This window comes from Ascidia mentula, chromosome 1 (genome assembly GCF_947561715.1).
Source record: "Ascidia mentula chromosome 1, kaAscMent1.1, whole genome shotgun sequence".
NCBI classification, from domain to species: Eukaryota; Metazoa; Chordata; class Ascidiacea; order Phlebobranchia; family Ascidiidae; genus Ascidia; species Ascidia mentula.
The window spans coordinates 3,357,396-3,372,235 of NC_138566.1; the positions used below are offsets into that span (position 1 = coordinate 3,357,396).

A 14,840-nucleotide genomic window follows, 5' to 3' on the forward strand; every position below is an offset into this window, starting at 1 on the left:
GATCCGTTGTATTTTACGATGTTGGTGGACAATCCTTTATCAGTCTCAATTTTTTCAGCAAATTTGTCTTCAAATACGTGGACCAGGATAAATGTACAGCAAACTGACAAGCTCATTTCTTCATCGATCTGACAAAATGGAAAGTATAAACAAAGGGCGCCTGTTCTTAAGTAAACAGGATAAACTTGAAAAATAAACTGTATCATTGGACGTACACATACTATGCGACAAATAAAGTGACTTTAAAGTTAAACCACAATGCTCCTGTGTTTGGAAGTTTATCAAACATTTACCATAATCCCATTCGTGTTCATGGCGTACCAACTTATCAAATCAACAACTTCCTTGTCTTGGAAAAATATTTTGTTGCTTGATAACGAAATGTTATGAAGAAGTAATGCCGACCCCACGACGATTTTTCCTTCAGTCTGCAAGTAAGGGACAAGCATCGGTCAGCGCCAAAGTATAGTACACGAGATTGATTTTTTGGATCACTGTTACTGTCAAATACCTTCCAACAATTGCAAAGGAAAATAGAAAAGAAACAAATTCGTTACTTGAATGGAACATGAAAACTCAATATTTCAAAGCATTCCACCGCATGGTTATGAAATCGTTTGTTCAGTGTCATTAAATTTGTTTTTATGGATGCAAAAGTGAGACTTGCCTCTGAATTTTGTTGAAAAGTGTCTTTGTACTTTTTTAGGAAAGCAATCAAGTTAGACAGAATTCCACAAGCTGCAATATTTTCAGACAACTTGTTATAAGGAACGCTGAAATTCGAACAAACATCACAAAGTTTTTGAACATTTTTCCAGTCTTTCCTACAATAAGATTTTGAAAAAATCATCATTTCAGAAAATCTTGACGAAATATTGCGATACAATAATACAGGCACTTGATGTTTAAAGTATTACAGCATCACTCATCAACATACCTTGCAAAACGAAACAAAACTTAACAAACACAACACCCAAAATAAAGAAAATCGTAACTCACGCTTCCAACTTGGCTTTTTTGTTTGAATAAATGCCAAAGTAGATTTTAAAAACATCGGCAGCGCCACCTAGCGCCAGGTAGTTGCCGACATTCTGTATAATCATCTTACAAAAATAGGATTAATAAGTTTACAATCGCGAACACGATCCTGATCTATACAAACCTCACAGGAGCTGCCTTCTTCACGTTCAGCCCACCAAAAATATTGCAACAAAACTCCAAGAAGGTTTAAAATTGACGCCCCCATGCTTTTGTGTTCCTGGTCACATTCCAAGTCACGCTTAGCTTCATCCATGTAAAATTTGAGAAAGAATAGGAAACCTGGTAGACGCAAAAATATTATTTCCATTCAGCAATTATCGCGACTATTATCATTTTTTCAAACTGGCTTTTCGTTAATTATCAGCAGATCAATGAACATTTATATTAAATTTTCCACAATCGGTTTAGTCTCACTTTCCACGTTAGTGGACAATCCATCTTCAGTTGCAACATTTTCCGCAATTTCCTCTTTAAATGTGTGGACAAGGATAAATGTACAGCAAACTGACAAGCTCATTTCTTCATCGATCTGACAAAATGGAAAGTATAAACAAAGGGCGCCTGTTCTTAAGTAAACAGGATAAACTTGAAAAACAAACTGTATCATTGGACGTACACATACTATGCGACTAATAAAGTGACTTTAAAGTTAAACCACAATGCTCTTGTGTTTGGAAGTTTATCAAACATTTACCATAATCCTATTCGTGTTCATGGCGTACCAACTTATCAAATCAACAACTTCCTTGTCTTGGAAAAATATTTTGTTGCTTGATAACGAAATGTTATGAAGAAGTGATGCCGACCCCACGACGATTTTTCCTTCAGTCTGCAAGTAAGGGACAAGCATCGGTCAGTGCCAGATCCAGGAACTCAAGTAATAACTATAGTACACGAGATTGATTTTTTGGATCTCTGTTACTGTCAAATACCTTCCAACAATTGCAAGGGAAAATAGCAAAGAAACAAATTCGTTACTTGAATGGAATATGACTATTCAATATTTCAAAGCATTCCACCGCATGTTTATGAAATCATTTGTTCAGTGTCATTAAATTTGTTTTTATGGATGCAAAAGTGAGACTTGCCTCTGAATTTTGTTGAAAAGTGTCTTTGTACTTTTTTAGGAAAGCAATCAAGTTAGACAGAATTCCACAAGCTGCAATATTTTCAGACAACTTGTTATAAGGAACGCTGAAATTCGAACAAACATCACAAAGTTTTTGAACATTTTTCCAGTCTTTCCTACAATAAGATTTTGAAAAAATCATCATTTCAGAAATCTTGACGAAATATTGCGACACAATAATACAGGCACTTGATGTTTAAAGTATGACAGCATCACTCATCAACATACCTTGCAAAACGAAACAAAACTCAACAAACACAACACCCAAAATAAAGAAAATCGTAACTCACGATTCCAACTTTTTTTTTTTGTTTGAATAAATGCCAACGTAGATTTTAAAAACATCGGCAGCGCCACCTAGCGCCAGGTAGTTGCCGACATTCTGTATAATCATCTTACAAAAATAGGGTTAATAAGTTTACAATCGCGAACACGATCCTGATCTAAACAAACCTCACAGGAGCTGCTTTCTTCACCTTTAGCCCACCAATAATACTTCAACAAAACTTCAAGAAGGTTTAAAATTGACGCCCCCATGCTTTTATGTTCCTGGTCACATTCCAAGTCACGCTTAGCTTCATCCATGTAAAATTTGAGAAAGAATAGGAAACCTGGTAGACGCAAAAATATTATTTCCATTCAGCAATTATCGCGACTATTATCATTTTTTCAAACTGGCTTTTCGTCAATTATCAGCAGATCAATGAACACTTATATTCAATTTTCCACAATCGGTTTAGTCTCACTTTCCACGTTAGTGGACAATCCATCTTCAGTTGCAACATTTTCCGCAATTTCCTCTTTAAATGTGTGGACCAGGATAAATGTACAGCAAACTGACAAGCTCATTTCTTCATCGATCTGACATAATGGAAAGTATAAACAAAGGGCGCCTGTTCTTAAGTAAACAGGATAAACTTGAAAAAGAAACTGTATCTTTGGCCGTACACATACTATGCGACTAATAACGTGACTTTAAAGTTAAACCACAATGCTCTTGCGTTTGGAAGTTTATCAAACACTTACCATAATCCCTTTCGTGTTCATTGCGTACCAACTTATCAAATCAACAACTTCCTTGTCTTGGAAAAATATTTTGTTGCTTGATAACGAAATGTTATGAAGAAGTAATGCCGACCCCACGACCATTTTTCCTTCAGTCTGCAAGTAAGGGACAAGCATCGGTCAGTGCCAGATCCAGGAACTCAAGTAATAACTAAAGTACACTAGATTGATTTTTTGGATCTCTGTTACTGTCAAATACCTTCCAACAATTGCAAGGGAAAATAGCAAAGAAACAAATTCGTTACTTGAATGAAATATGACTACTCAATATTTCAAAGCATTCCATCGCATGGTTATGAAATCGTTTGTTCAGTGTCATTAAATTTGTTTTTATAGATGCAAAAGTGAGACTTGCCTCTGAATTTTGTTGAAAAGTGTCTTTGTACTTTTTTAGGAAAGCAATCAAGTTAGATAGAATTCCACAAGCTGCAATATTTTCAGACAACTTGTTATAAGGAGCGCAGAAACACAAACTAACATCACAAAGTTTTTGAACATTTTTCCAATCTTTCCTACGATAGAATTTTGAAAAAACCTTCATTTTAGAAATCTTGACGAAATATTGCGATACAATAATACAGGCACTTGATGTTTAAAGTATGACAGCATCACTCATCAACATACCTTGCAAAACGAAACAAAACTCAACAAACACAACCCAAAATAAAGAAAATCGTAACTCACGATTCTAACTTGTTTTTTTTGTTTGAATAAATGCCAACGTAGATTTTAAAAACATCGGCAGCGCCACCTAGCGCCAGGTAGTTGCCGACATTCTGTATAATCATCTTACAAAAATAGGGTTAATAAGTTTACAATCGCGAACACGATCCTGATCTAAACAAACCTCACAGGAGCTGCTTTCTTCACATATAGCCCACGAATAATATTTCAACAAAACTTCAAGAAGGTTTAAAATTGACGCCCCCATGCTTTTGTGTTCCTGGTCACATTCCAAGTCACGCTTAGCTTCATCCATGTAAAATTTGAGAAAGAATAGGAAACCTGGTAGACGCAAAAATATTATTTCCATTCAGCAATTATCGCGACTATTATCATTTTTTCAAACTGGCTTTTCGTCAATTATCAATGAACATTTATATTAAATTTTCCACAATCGGTTTAGTCTCACTTTCCACGTTGGTGGACAATCCATCTTCAGTTGCAACATTTTCCGCAATTTCCTCTTTAAAAGTGTGGACCAGGATAAGCGTACAACAAACTGACAAGCTCATTTCCTCATTGATCTGACAAAAAGAAACATATAAACCGGATTGCGCGTGGAAAGAAAGATGTATTTTTTCGCGCTTTTCAGTCGTGATCCGTTTCTCTTGTGTTTATAAGGTTATCAAATACTTACCATAATCCCTTTCGTGTTCATAGCGTACCAACTTAACAAATCAACATCTTTGTCTTGGAGAAATTGCTGGGTACTTGATAACGAAATGTTGTGGAGAAGTGATGCCGACACAAAGATGATTTCGCCTTCCTCCTGCAAGTAGGGGAAAGGCATCGGTCAGTACCAGAAGTAACAACAAAAGTGCGCTTAATTTACGTTTATACTACGTTGTTGTATACAATATACCAATGTTGCTGAAAGAGTGGGCAATTTCAAATATTGCAATCATAGTTAAAGTGTCAAGATAAAATTGCTTCGTTTCGTCGTTGTTACTTGAATGAAATATGACTTTTCACTATTACAAAGCATTCAGCAAGACATAGGCATTGAAATCCATTGTTTAATTTCCATTGATGTATTTTTGGGGACGTAAAAGGAAACTTGCCTCTAAATTTTCTTTAAAAGTGTCTTTGTATTTTTCTAGGAAGACGATCAAGTTTGACAGAATTCCACAGGCTGCAATATTTTCAGATAACTTTTCACTAACTGCGCTGAACATCGAACAAACTCTCAAAAGTTTTTGAACATTTTTCCAGTCTTTTCTGCAATAAACATTTAAACCAAACTACTTTCATGTCAGACAAGTTGATGAAATTTGCGATACAATAATACATTCACATGATGCTAAAAATAAGACACGATTACCCAACAATCAAATAATGAAACGGAAGAAACTCTTTAACAAACATAAGACTTTATAATGAAAACAACAAGTACATTTTAACTTACGTTCCCAACTTCACTTTTTCGTCCGAATAAATGTCAAAGTAGACTTTAAAGAGATCAACAGCACCACCTTCTGCTAGAAAATCCCCAACCTCCTGTAAAACCTTGTACGCTCAAATAGAGTTTTTCTATGAAAATATTTCCTATCAAGTATCTAAAATACTAACTTGGCAAGTGCTTTTTTCCGAATTTTCTATATCAAGCAAGATATCAATAAACGCTAAAGGCGTTTCCCCCATGCGGTTAGATTCCTTGTCAGATTCCAACGTGAGCTTGGCTTCGTCCATGTAATTTGCCACTTTAGGCAGGTAATCTGTCAAGTTAGCATAATAGTAATAAACAATAGTTTGTCATTTCATAAAGTGTATTAATAAGAAGGTACAGACTAGCGTTTTTTGTATGACCTTTCCTGTTGTCTGTGCCAATTTTAAAGTTTTTGCGATACCTCCTTCATAGTCAGAAAAATATTAGAATTAGTGCAAAGCATTTACGTCACAAAGAAATCTTTGCATTTAGCTTGAAAATAGAGTTAGAATTTTTTTGCATAACAGCTGTGTATACAGAGATGATCTACATTTCGTACTATTGTGGGTGCTGGGTATGTGTGGTTTTATTTCTATTTCGCGTATAAATAGTTTGTTGTTGTGCCTTGAGCCGAGAATTTGCCCTACAGGGGACAGGGGATGATTTATGGCAAATGACGCATAACGAAGTGAGCGTATCTTCGGTAAAACTCGTCACAGTGTTTGTAAAACCATGTCCCGGTAATCGTTTGTTTGAGGCAGTTTAAGCTTTCATTACGAGCGCCTCATAAAGCGATCTACGTCACGCGAGTCAGTATATCATCGTGAATAAATGCTCTTGCATTGACAATATTGCTGTAGTGACCCAACTATGTCAATGTTGACATGGCTGAAATGGTTCGACAGTTGTGGGTATTCCTTTAACGGCGCTTTAATGTGCTCTACAGACAGTAAAATTGCGTTCCTTAAGAAAGTATTGGAAACGTCTAATTGCTAAGCAAAGTGCCGGCAGCTCACGGTCATATGCTCTGCACTTGATTTCAGACGTCGTCAGCTAACGGCTGAAGAATGCAAGTAGCTGCCAGTTGCCGTCGGAAAAGTGTTCAAGAACACCGCCAACTGCGGATTCCGAAGCATCGACGGGTGGTGCAATTTTAGCTTGCCACTGTGGATTATGTAACATCCTAGCGTCAGCAAGAACCTTTTTTGCCTTAACAAACGTTGATTGGAGTCCACTGGTCCAAACCAACTGCTATTGTGTTTACCAGAAAGAGCTTCGTGCAGCGGTTTTATAACATTTGGTGCTGTTCTGATAAATCGGTTTCTCTGCATGTCGTGTCCATTAAACACTGAAATGTCTTAGCGCGTTGTCAAAAATCCGAAAGTTTATTTCACACCAATGAAGTTCCTTTCATTTATCGGCGAGGTGTAGGATTTTTTTTGGGGGGAAATTACGTAGGCCTACACACGCCCACCACACAATATTATGATCCAAACCAGTGAGCTGCAATTCACTAGTTTACTGTGAAGTTTCCTTTGGAGTTACGTGAAGCATGGTTCAAAAGGGATAGCTTGTTATATACAGTCAAATGCTATTTGTCAACGCTCAAAAGTGGAAACATGTGTGCCTGGTAGCCTTTCAGCTAGCCCAGTGCTACATTCACCAGCTGCACTGATGAGACCTTACTGGTCGAAACAGTGCGTACACCTGTCTACAGTCGTAATAGAATCATCTTATTATCCAAGTCGGACTAACTGCGCCATTCATTTCACGCAAGCAACTGAATACAGTCAAGCTAATTTTCAAACACCAAACTTCACTGCAAGCAAACGTCATTTACCTTCTGTGTTGAACTTCTGTTTTCCCGAAACTGGTTGCATGTCATTGCCCATTTTTCCTGGAAAGAGTTTGTTTAAAACAGTTCAAGCTTTTGTTACGAACCCCTCACAAAGAGAACGCACGCGAAAAGCAGTAATCAAGGGCGAAAAATCCCAAAAAAACGCACACTGCACGCTGCGGTGCACACTGTTTATGGGACAGGACCTCCTCTTCAAAAGCGGACTGCGTCACGCGAGTCAGTATATCACCGTGAATAAATACATCGTGCCTTGACATGGCTGTAATGGCCCAACTATGTCTACATTCACGTAATCAAACAGTTCGTCAGATGTGGGTATTCCTTTAACGGCACTTTAATGTGCGGCTGTAATTTGGCTCGCTGACATAAGAGACACTGCTTCGCCCATATACCCACATGCTTGAGCAATCCACGCCAAACAAACTTGAACCCAATAAGATGCTTGGTGATGCGGATAAATCGGTAAGGCCCCTTGAATAACGCCTAACACTTTTTCTTCCATGTTGCTGGGACAACCTGAAGTAGATAATCGAGTGACAAGTTACATAAAAGCAACATCTGAATCCAATCGTAATGCTTTAAAGACAAAGGTCTGTCGACGCTGTGCGATGCGCCTGTACCTCGTCGCTTCTTCGCGCAGTTTCCAAAGCTATAAATTCAAAATCCAGGGATGGAGTTTGCAAAGTAGACATGGTAGCACGCGAAAGGGCATCGGCGACTTTGTTGCTTATCCGGTTGATATGCTGCACATCAGTGATGAATACGATGTCGCTGTTGACGTGCAGAATAATGGCCTGTGGTGATGGAAAAAAACGCATTAAAAATCCAACTACATTACAAATTTGTGATGGAAATCTAACCAAACCTGACTTTGCCGTCATATTTTTCGATCAGCTGAAGGGCAAAAAGAAGTTAGTTCGCTCAACTAGCTTCCGAACCCACCCCATATTAAGCTAGTTCGCTGAAACCGCTTTGGAACTAGCTTGGGCTGTGATGCGTAATGCTTTTTCCGATCATGACGGGAAGGCGGGTAAGAAGCGTGCAGCGAACCCGCTTTAGACGTCCATGTAAACAGGGATAAATGTAAAACTGGAAGTGAGATTTGAAAATGTCCAATGCCTCTCCACCAATTCAAGCGTACGTTTTCAGGGAAAGTTCAGGTATAGGCGGAATTGTCGTCTTCAACCGTCGTCTTTGTCTGGAACGTGCCATGAACGAGTAGGTACATCTCTATACATGGATATTGCGCAAAATTTAATTTCGCAAAACTTCAGAAAAGTCTGAGACCTTCGAGAAGCAATCCGTCAACATAGTAATATCGTGGGGCACTTGAAAATATGGCTGCAGCGAATCGATAGGCACTCGTTTAAGCCAACCGCCTATAGTAAGAATGCTTGGTATCCAATTGTGCCCCCTGTTCGGGGATAACCCAAATATATAAAAGCACGGTTGTTTGTTTATGTACCCAGTTTAGTACCCAACGGACTTACGTTGGCCACACTGATGAGATCTTATACGTCGAATCGATGTGCACTGCTGTCTGCGTCAGTATTTACCATTTCATTTGAGACTTTCTAACAATATTAATTAATACGAAAACTGTGTAAGCACCCTTCCTTTCAGATTTTCTTTGCTTATTAAGTTGAAACAAAAGTGTCTAAACGTAAAATATTAAAAGTTAATCAAAGTTTGCCACGTCATGTAACCCTCCCCCATCGGTCCGTTCACACAAAATTTGCATTGATAACAATGCTCGATTTTGATGTGAAGCTTTTCACGATTACACTCCAGTCGCTATATTTTACTGAATATGTTGCGCGATGAACAAGCAAACAATAAAGCGTGAAAAAAAACTGAGAGCACAGTTGAAAATTTAATTGGATCCAAACATGTTCATAGTTCATATTTACACAGGTCAAAAAGAGTATCAATTTTACCTCAATCTTAAACACAACACCTCATCACCTTTTTGACATTTTAAATACATTATCTACACGACTAATACTGAGTAAATGTGGAGAAATACAAAAAAAACATGACGCGTGGAATGAGAAATAAGTGGGCAAGATTTGCCAGACAAATAAATTTCTCAACACATCTGAGCCAAATTAAATGCATGCTTTTACAAAAAAGAAATAAAAAACACATGTTTCACATAATGTTCCACGACATTAGCCGTTAATTTTGCTGCGATCTCCAATTTCTCTAATCAGTTTTGTCATCGAATTATCGAGAACTGACAAGTCAGAAAAGTCGATGTATAGTTTCCCTGTAGTTATCAAACCTAGGCAAAGACAAAAGATTTAAATGCCTAGGCCCTAATCGTAAGTGATAAAATAGTTGATATTTCATTATTATCGTAATGAGTTCACATTGTTGTTATTGTAAGTCCAAGTTTCTGTGTAAAGTGCCGCAAATATATACAGTATAAAACTCAACACTGAAATCATAACAAGCAATTTCCTATCAGCGTTTTATTACTACTTAATGATTATTAATTAATTATCATCACCAACCTAGCCATCTATTGGGAACGAAACCTTTCTGAAGTCGAAGGGGGATGATATCCTTTCTTAGTTCTACAGCGTAACTCGCCTCCATTCTGCACAGCGATAAAGATATTTTACAAGTTTGTTTCAAAATCGGTACGAGATCATTTGATTTTGTTGGTGCAGGGAGAATTGGTGAGGCAGCAAAGACGCATGCTTGGGAGTACAGTTTTTTGTGGTAAGGCGTAGCCGTATGGTAAATACGCATCATTTTCAAACCAATTATGGTCAGTTCTGTAGCTTCAAATTATTTTCGTACAAACACTTTTACAAACATATTTACTTGCAGTTCTGACTATCCTGGTACTTCTGAGACATACAGATTATCACGACAGCTGATTGTTCCACAGCTTCAGCCATAGCATCAAATATATTTCCGTTCATGTTGTAAGCATCCAACCAAACACTGTAACCGCTTGCTCTTAGTCGGTCCCTTATCTGAGATAGAAGATAGAATATATATCATTCAATAACAAATGATCAGTAGAAAGCAAATTCTTTAGAGTCCCTTAATGTATTGATAGCACTGTTTCCTACCAGATTTAAACGATAAAAACGTTTTGCAATTGTATTTAAGATAAAGGAATAGATTTAAATGAAATTTTAACACTATGTATAATTTAAGGAAACTATGATATCATTTTTTTGCAATCAACTTTTTGCAGCTTGTTTATTTCACCAGTATAGCGACGCATTGGTTGTCCCAGTTGTAGCTGAGCATAACGTGCTTCTCTTCACCTCGTTGGAGTAAATGTTTAGACTCGTTCTGGTTCTTAAACACATGCGTAAAATGTTACAAAGTGAAAATATTTTGTAATATATTTTTTCAATACCCAAACTTACCGGAGTAAGACTTCTCAACACCCAGAGTGTGCCGGATGCAGCATGTTGAAGTTTGCTGAAGAATTAACATTTTAAAGGAAGCTATATACTATATCGCTTGATTTAGATCATTGTCGAATCTTGCTAAATTTTTAAAATCAAACAACGAATTGACTCTGACCTTGAATCATGACCTTCGAGTTCCTTTAGTTTCTTCATCACCTCGGTTTTACTTTTAATAATTGCATTGTTCTCTTCCACAAATGATAAAGCCCAGATGCAATTGACTGCCGCTATTTGCTCATCAACGTTTCCTGGCAAAGATTAAACGTAAATTCGATGTCGTTTTCTGCAGAACTTACTGTGTTTCAAAATTCAAATATCTTTTCATAATTAAACATTTTTTTTAGAATATTGTGAATTTCGTATGTGGGACCTTTTCTTATAAGCTTCATCAAACTTGAGAGTGCCCCACGTTGAACGATTTTGATGCTATTTTTGTCGTTATTGGCGAGTTTGGTCAAACCCAGTGATAACTCCAGTGCGGAAAAACCTTCGGGATGGTTGCATTGGATCTGGTGTTGTAAATACTGGCAAAAAATTAAAACATGCGAAATATGAATAATGAGATAATTTAAAAATCAAAATCAGGTCAATGCTTGACTTACCTTTATAATGTAAGAGATGATTTCGTCACCAGCAAGAATCAGATCACTATTTTCCTCATCATTTATGTGGGCCAGAGTAAGCATACAAAATGATGTCAACAGATTGTTGTCCTCTTTACTAATCTGTATTTTTTTTCGTAAATTCAAAACCGGGAACTACATGCGTTTAGTTAACGTGATAACCAAACACACCAACATCTACCTTTCTCGCGTTTTTGGCGTACCAACTAATCAATTCAACCGCATTCAAGTCATTGAAAAACATTTTGTTGTTGCTTGATATCGAACAGTTATAGAGGATTCCTGCCGACCAACGGACGATTATCCCTTCGGTCTGTAAGATATGGTTAGCTATACAGGTCAGTGGCAAATTTATCGACTGAAAATATGAAGGTATTTTGCGCTGATCAAAAACATGTATGTTACAAACATAAGAATGTGACACTGAGACATATCAAAATGTTGCAACTTGCCTCCAATTTTTGTGGAAAGCTTTCTTTGTACTTTTTTAGGAAGGCAATCATGTTTAACAAAATTCCACTTTCTGTAATCTTTTCCGAAAACTCGACACTTGAATCGGAGAACTTCAAACAAACGAGCAAAAGTCTTTCCAATGTTTTCCATTCTTTCCTGTATTAACAGATATAATAAAAATCACATCAAGTTGAATGCGTTCTTTTTCTGGTCATTGTGTATAGACTACACTGTCACACCATGCATTAAATTAAACTAAATATGAACATATTTTTGAAGTATTAGGCTCAAAAACCCATTTGAGTAAATTCCGTATCATGTTTCTTACTTGGAGTTTTCATCTAAGTAAATGTCAAAGTAAACCTTGAAGACATCGACGGCGCAATTTTGTACCAGATATTTACCGACCTCTGCCAAAATCTTGAACACAAAAGCCAAGTTTATATGTTAAAAGCAATTTATCCGATACGGATACCAACCTTACGCGAGCTGGAGTCTGCAGCATTCATCCTTTTGTAGTACCTACACAATAAATTAACAAGAATTGTAGCTGACTCCCCCAAGCAATTAAGTTCTTTGTCCGATTCTACGTCACGCTTGGCTTCCTCCAAGTTCTTCTCAAGTTGAGATTGAAAACCTGACAGATACAAAAGTCAACACTGGTGAAATATATTTTCGGTTCTAGGGCATTTTTTTTTCTAAAATATGCAAATGTAAAAGTTTTACTGAAGTAGAAAACCAAAAAATAACCTACCTTTGTCCTCCAAACCAACAACATTTGAAACTGCTTTGTCGTCTTTGTCCATGTTCTTAGGTTACACTATAGTAATAGTCTCTAAGACTTCTAAACATCAACAAAAACCTAAGCGACAAATATTTTTCGGCACGTTCATAAAAAATCATTCACAAAATATAACCAGAACTGTGGACAGGGTTACTGCTCACTGTGTCAGGTCTCACCAGTGCAGCTGACGACTGTATTTCTGGCTTTAGCTGATTAAAGGATTCTATAAAGGATTTTTAACTAACAACACTATTGGATTCCACTTGCTCTTGCTCAAACCAAGTTATCAACATTGCCAAAACAAAACTGCAACTGTAGTTCTACTCGTTCATCGTTGATGTGTAGGTGTTTGTTTGGTGGGAAGTTACGTACACACGCCCACCGCGAAATAATATGATCAGCGTTTCATTGGTGTACTGTGATTCCCTTCCGCGAAGCATGATGCAAAAGGGATAACTTATTATATACGGTCCAAAGGTTTTGCTAACGCTCATTTTGAAATCTATTTGCCAACGCTTTTTTGGTGCATATGGAATATAAAATTTCGAAAAAATGTCTCTAATTGTCGATTTTGTTTGAAAAATCATGTAAACTGTGGTTCACATTGCAAATCACATTCAACTAAGACAAGTTTTAAGAGATTATTCGCACATAGTCTGTGCTTACAACTGTCTGAACAATTTTACACATGCTTATTGAATTCCAAACTGCGTCCCTCAAGAAAGTATTGGAAAAGTCTGAGGTAAAGTGCCAACAGCTCACTGTCATATGCTCTGCACTTGAAGCTGACGGCTGAGGAATGCAGGTTGCTATTATAGTAATAGTCTTTAAGACTTTAAGTTGTTTGGTGATAAGGTGCTCCACAGTGGTTTGTTTCTATTGTTTAGTATCTAGTTATAAGGTAGGTCAGTGATTATTATGACTATATTTCTAAGTAAATTTAACTTGCTCAAACCAAGTTATCAACATTGCCAAAACAAAACTGCAACTGCAGTTCTTCTCATTCATCGTTGATGTGTGGGTGTTTGTTTGGTGGGAAGTTACGTACACACGCCCACCGCGAAATAATATGATCAGCGTTTCGTTGGTGTACTGTGATTCCCTTCCGCGAAGCATGATACAAAAGGGATAGTTTATTATATACGGTCCAAAGTTTTTGCTAACGCTCATTTTGAAATCTATTTGCCAACGCTTTTTTGGTGCATATGGAATATAAACTTTCGAAAAACAGTCCCTATTTGTCGTTTTTGTTCGAAAAATAAAAAATTATGTAAACTGTGGTTCACATTGCAAATCACATTCAACTAAGAGAAGGTTTTAGAGATTATTCACACATAGTCTGTGCTGTCTGTACAATTTTACACATGCTTATTCAATTCCAATGTGGGGAAGAAGATTCTCTTCCTCAAACTACTCATCCTGGTGACATTTGCATACAGTTGACAAGTTTCTAAAACGAACCAATCCGACACGCCAGACATCATCGTAATGTTCTAATGACGAAGGCCTGTCGACGCTGCACGATACGCCTGTAACTCGTGGCTTCATTGCACAGTTGCCAAAAACTAAAAAATCGTATTGGAAAAGCCTGATTGCTAAGAAAAATGCCAGCAGCTCACGGTCATATGCGCTGTACTTGATTTCGGACTTCCTCAGCTAACGGCTAAAGAATGCAAGTTGCTCTTATAGTAATAGTCTTTAAGACTTTAAGTTTTTTAGTCATAGGGTGCTCCACAGTTGTTCATTTCTGTTGTTTAGTGTCTAGTTATAAGAACTCAGCGGATCAACGTTGACTGAAAGCACCATATAGTGGAAAATATTGCGCCAGTTTAGTTTTCCAGCTAGTCCAGAGCCACAGATGCACTGAATAGCCCCCGCGGATCGAAGCAATGTGCACTGTCTGTAGCTTGCTGATTATTTTGACTCTATTACTTCTATGTAAATTCAACTTGCTTAAACCAAGTTATCAACATTGCCAAAACATAACTGTAACTGCAGTACTTCTGATTCATGGTTGATGTGTAGGTGCTTGTTTGGTGGGAAGTTACGTACACACGCCCACCACGAAATAATATGATCAGCGATTCACTGGTAAATTGGTATTCCTTTGCAGTTCCGCGAAGCATGGTACAAAAGGGATAACTTATTATATACGCTCCAAAGTTTTTGCTAACGCTCATTTGGAAGTCTATTTGCCAACGCTTTGTCCTTGGTGCATATGGAATATATAAACTTTCGAAAAAAAGTCTCTTTTTGCCGTTTTTGTTTGAAAAATCATATAAACTGTGGTTCACATTGCAA

The 14,840-nt window shown here is 37.3% G+C and overlaps 2 protein-coding genes across 2 annotated transcripts; both read right to left on the reverse strand.

The window, feature by feature from the left end:
- Window positions 1-995: 995 nt before the first annotated feature.
- On the reverse strand, window positions 996-7,390 carry LOC145888738 (uncharacterized). The gene is made up of 11 exons (XM_082979606.1): window positions 7,346-7,390; window positions 7,225-7,281; window positions 5,528-5,673; window positions 5,364-5,455; window positions 5,020-5,125; window positions 4,596-4,727; window positions 4,368-4,482; window positions 4,083-4,240; window positions 2,917-3,031; window positions 2,624-2,781; window positions 996-1,103 (listed from the first exon to the last, which is right to left on the reverse strand). Exons 2-11 carry the CDS (start codon window positions 7,274-7,276, stop codon window positions 996-998), a joined length of 1,182 nt encoding a protein of 393 aa, XP_082835732.1. The 5' UTR covers window positions 7,277-7,281; window positions 7,346-7,390.
- A 1,737-nt stretch (window positions 7,391-9,127) lies between these two features.
- LOC145911208 (uncharacterized) lies at window positions 9,128-12,619 on the reverse strand. The gene is made up of 13 exons (XM_082998475.1): window positions 12,510-12,619; window positions 12,235-12,392; window positions 12,084-12,175; window positions 11,755-11,911; window positions 11,484-11,615; window positions 11,282-11,404; window positions 11,050-11,203; window positions 10,795-10,927; window positions 10,635-10,689; window positions 10,471-10,563; window positions 10,075-10,229; window positions 9,759-9,844; window positions 9,128-9,526 (listed from the first exon to the last, which is right to left on the reverse strand). The coding sequence occupies exons 1-13, from the start codon at window positions 12,559-12,561 to the stop codon at window positions 9,414-9,416; spliced, it is 1,503 nt and encodes a 500-aa protein (XP_082854601.1). The 5' UTR covers window positions 12,562-12,619; the 3' UTR covers window positions 9,128-9,413.
- Between the last annotated feature and the right edge of the window lie 2,221 nt (window positions 12,620-14,840).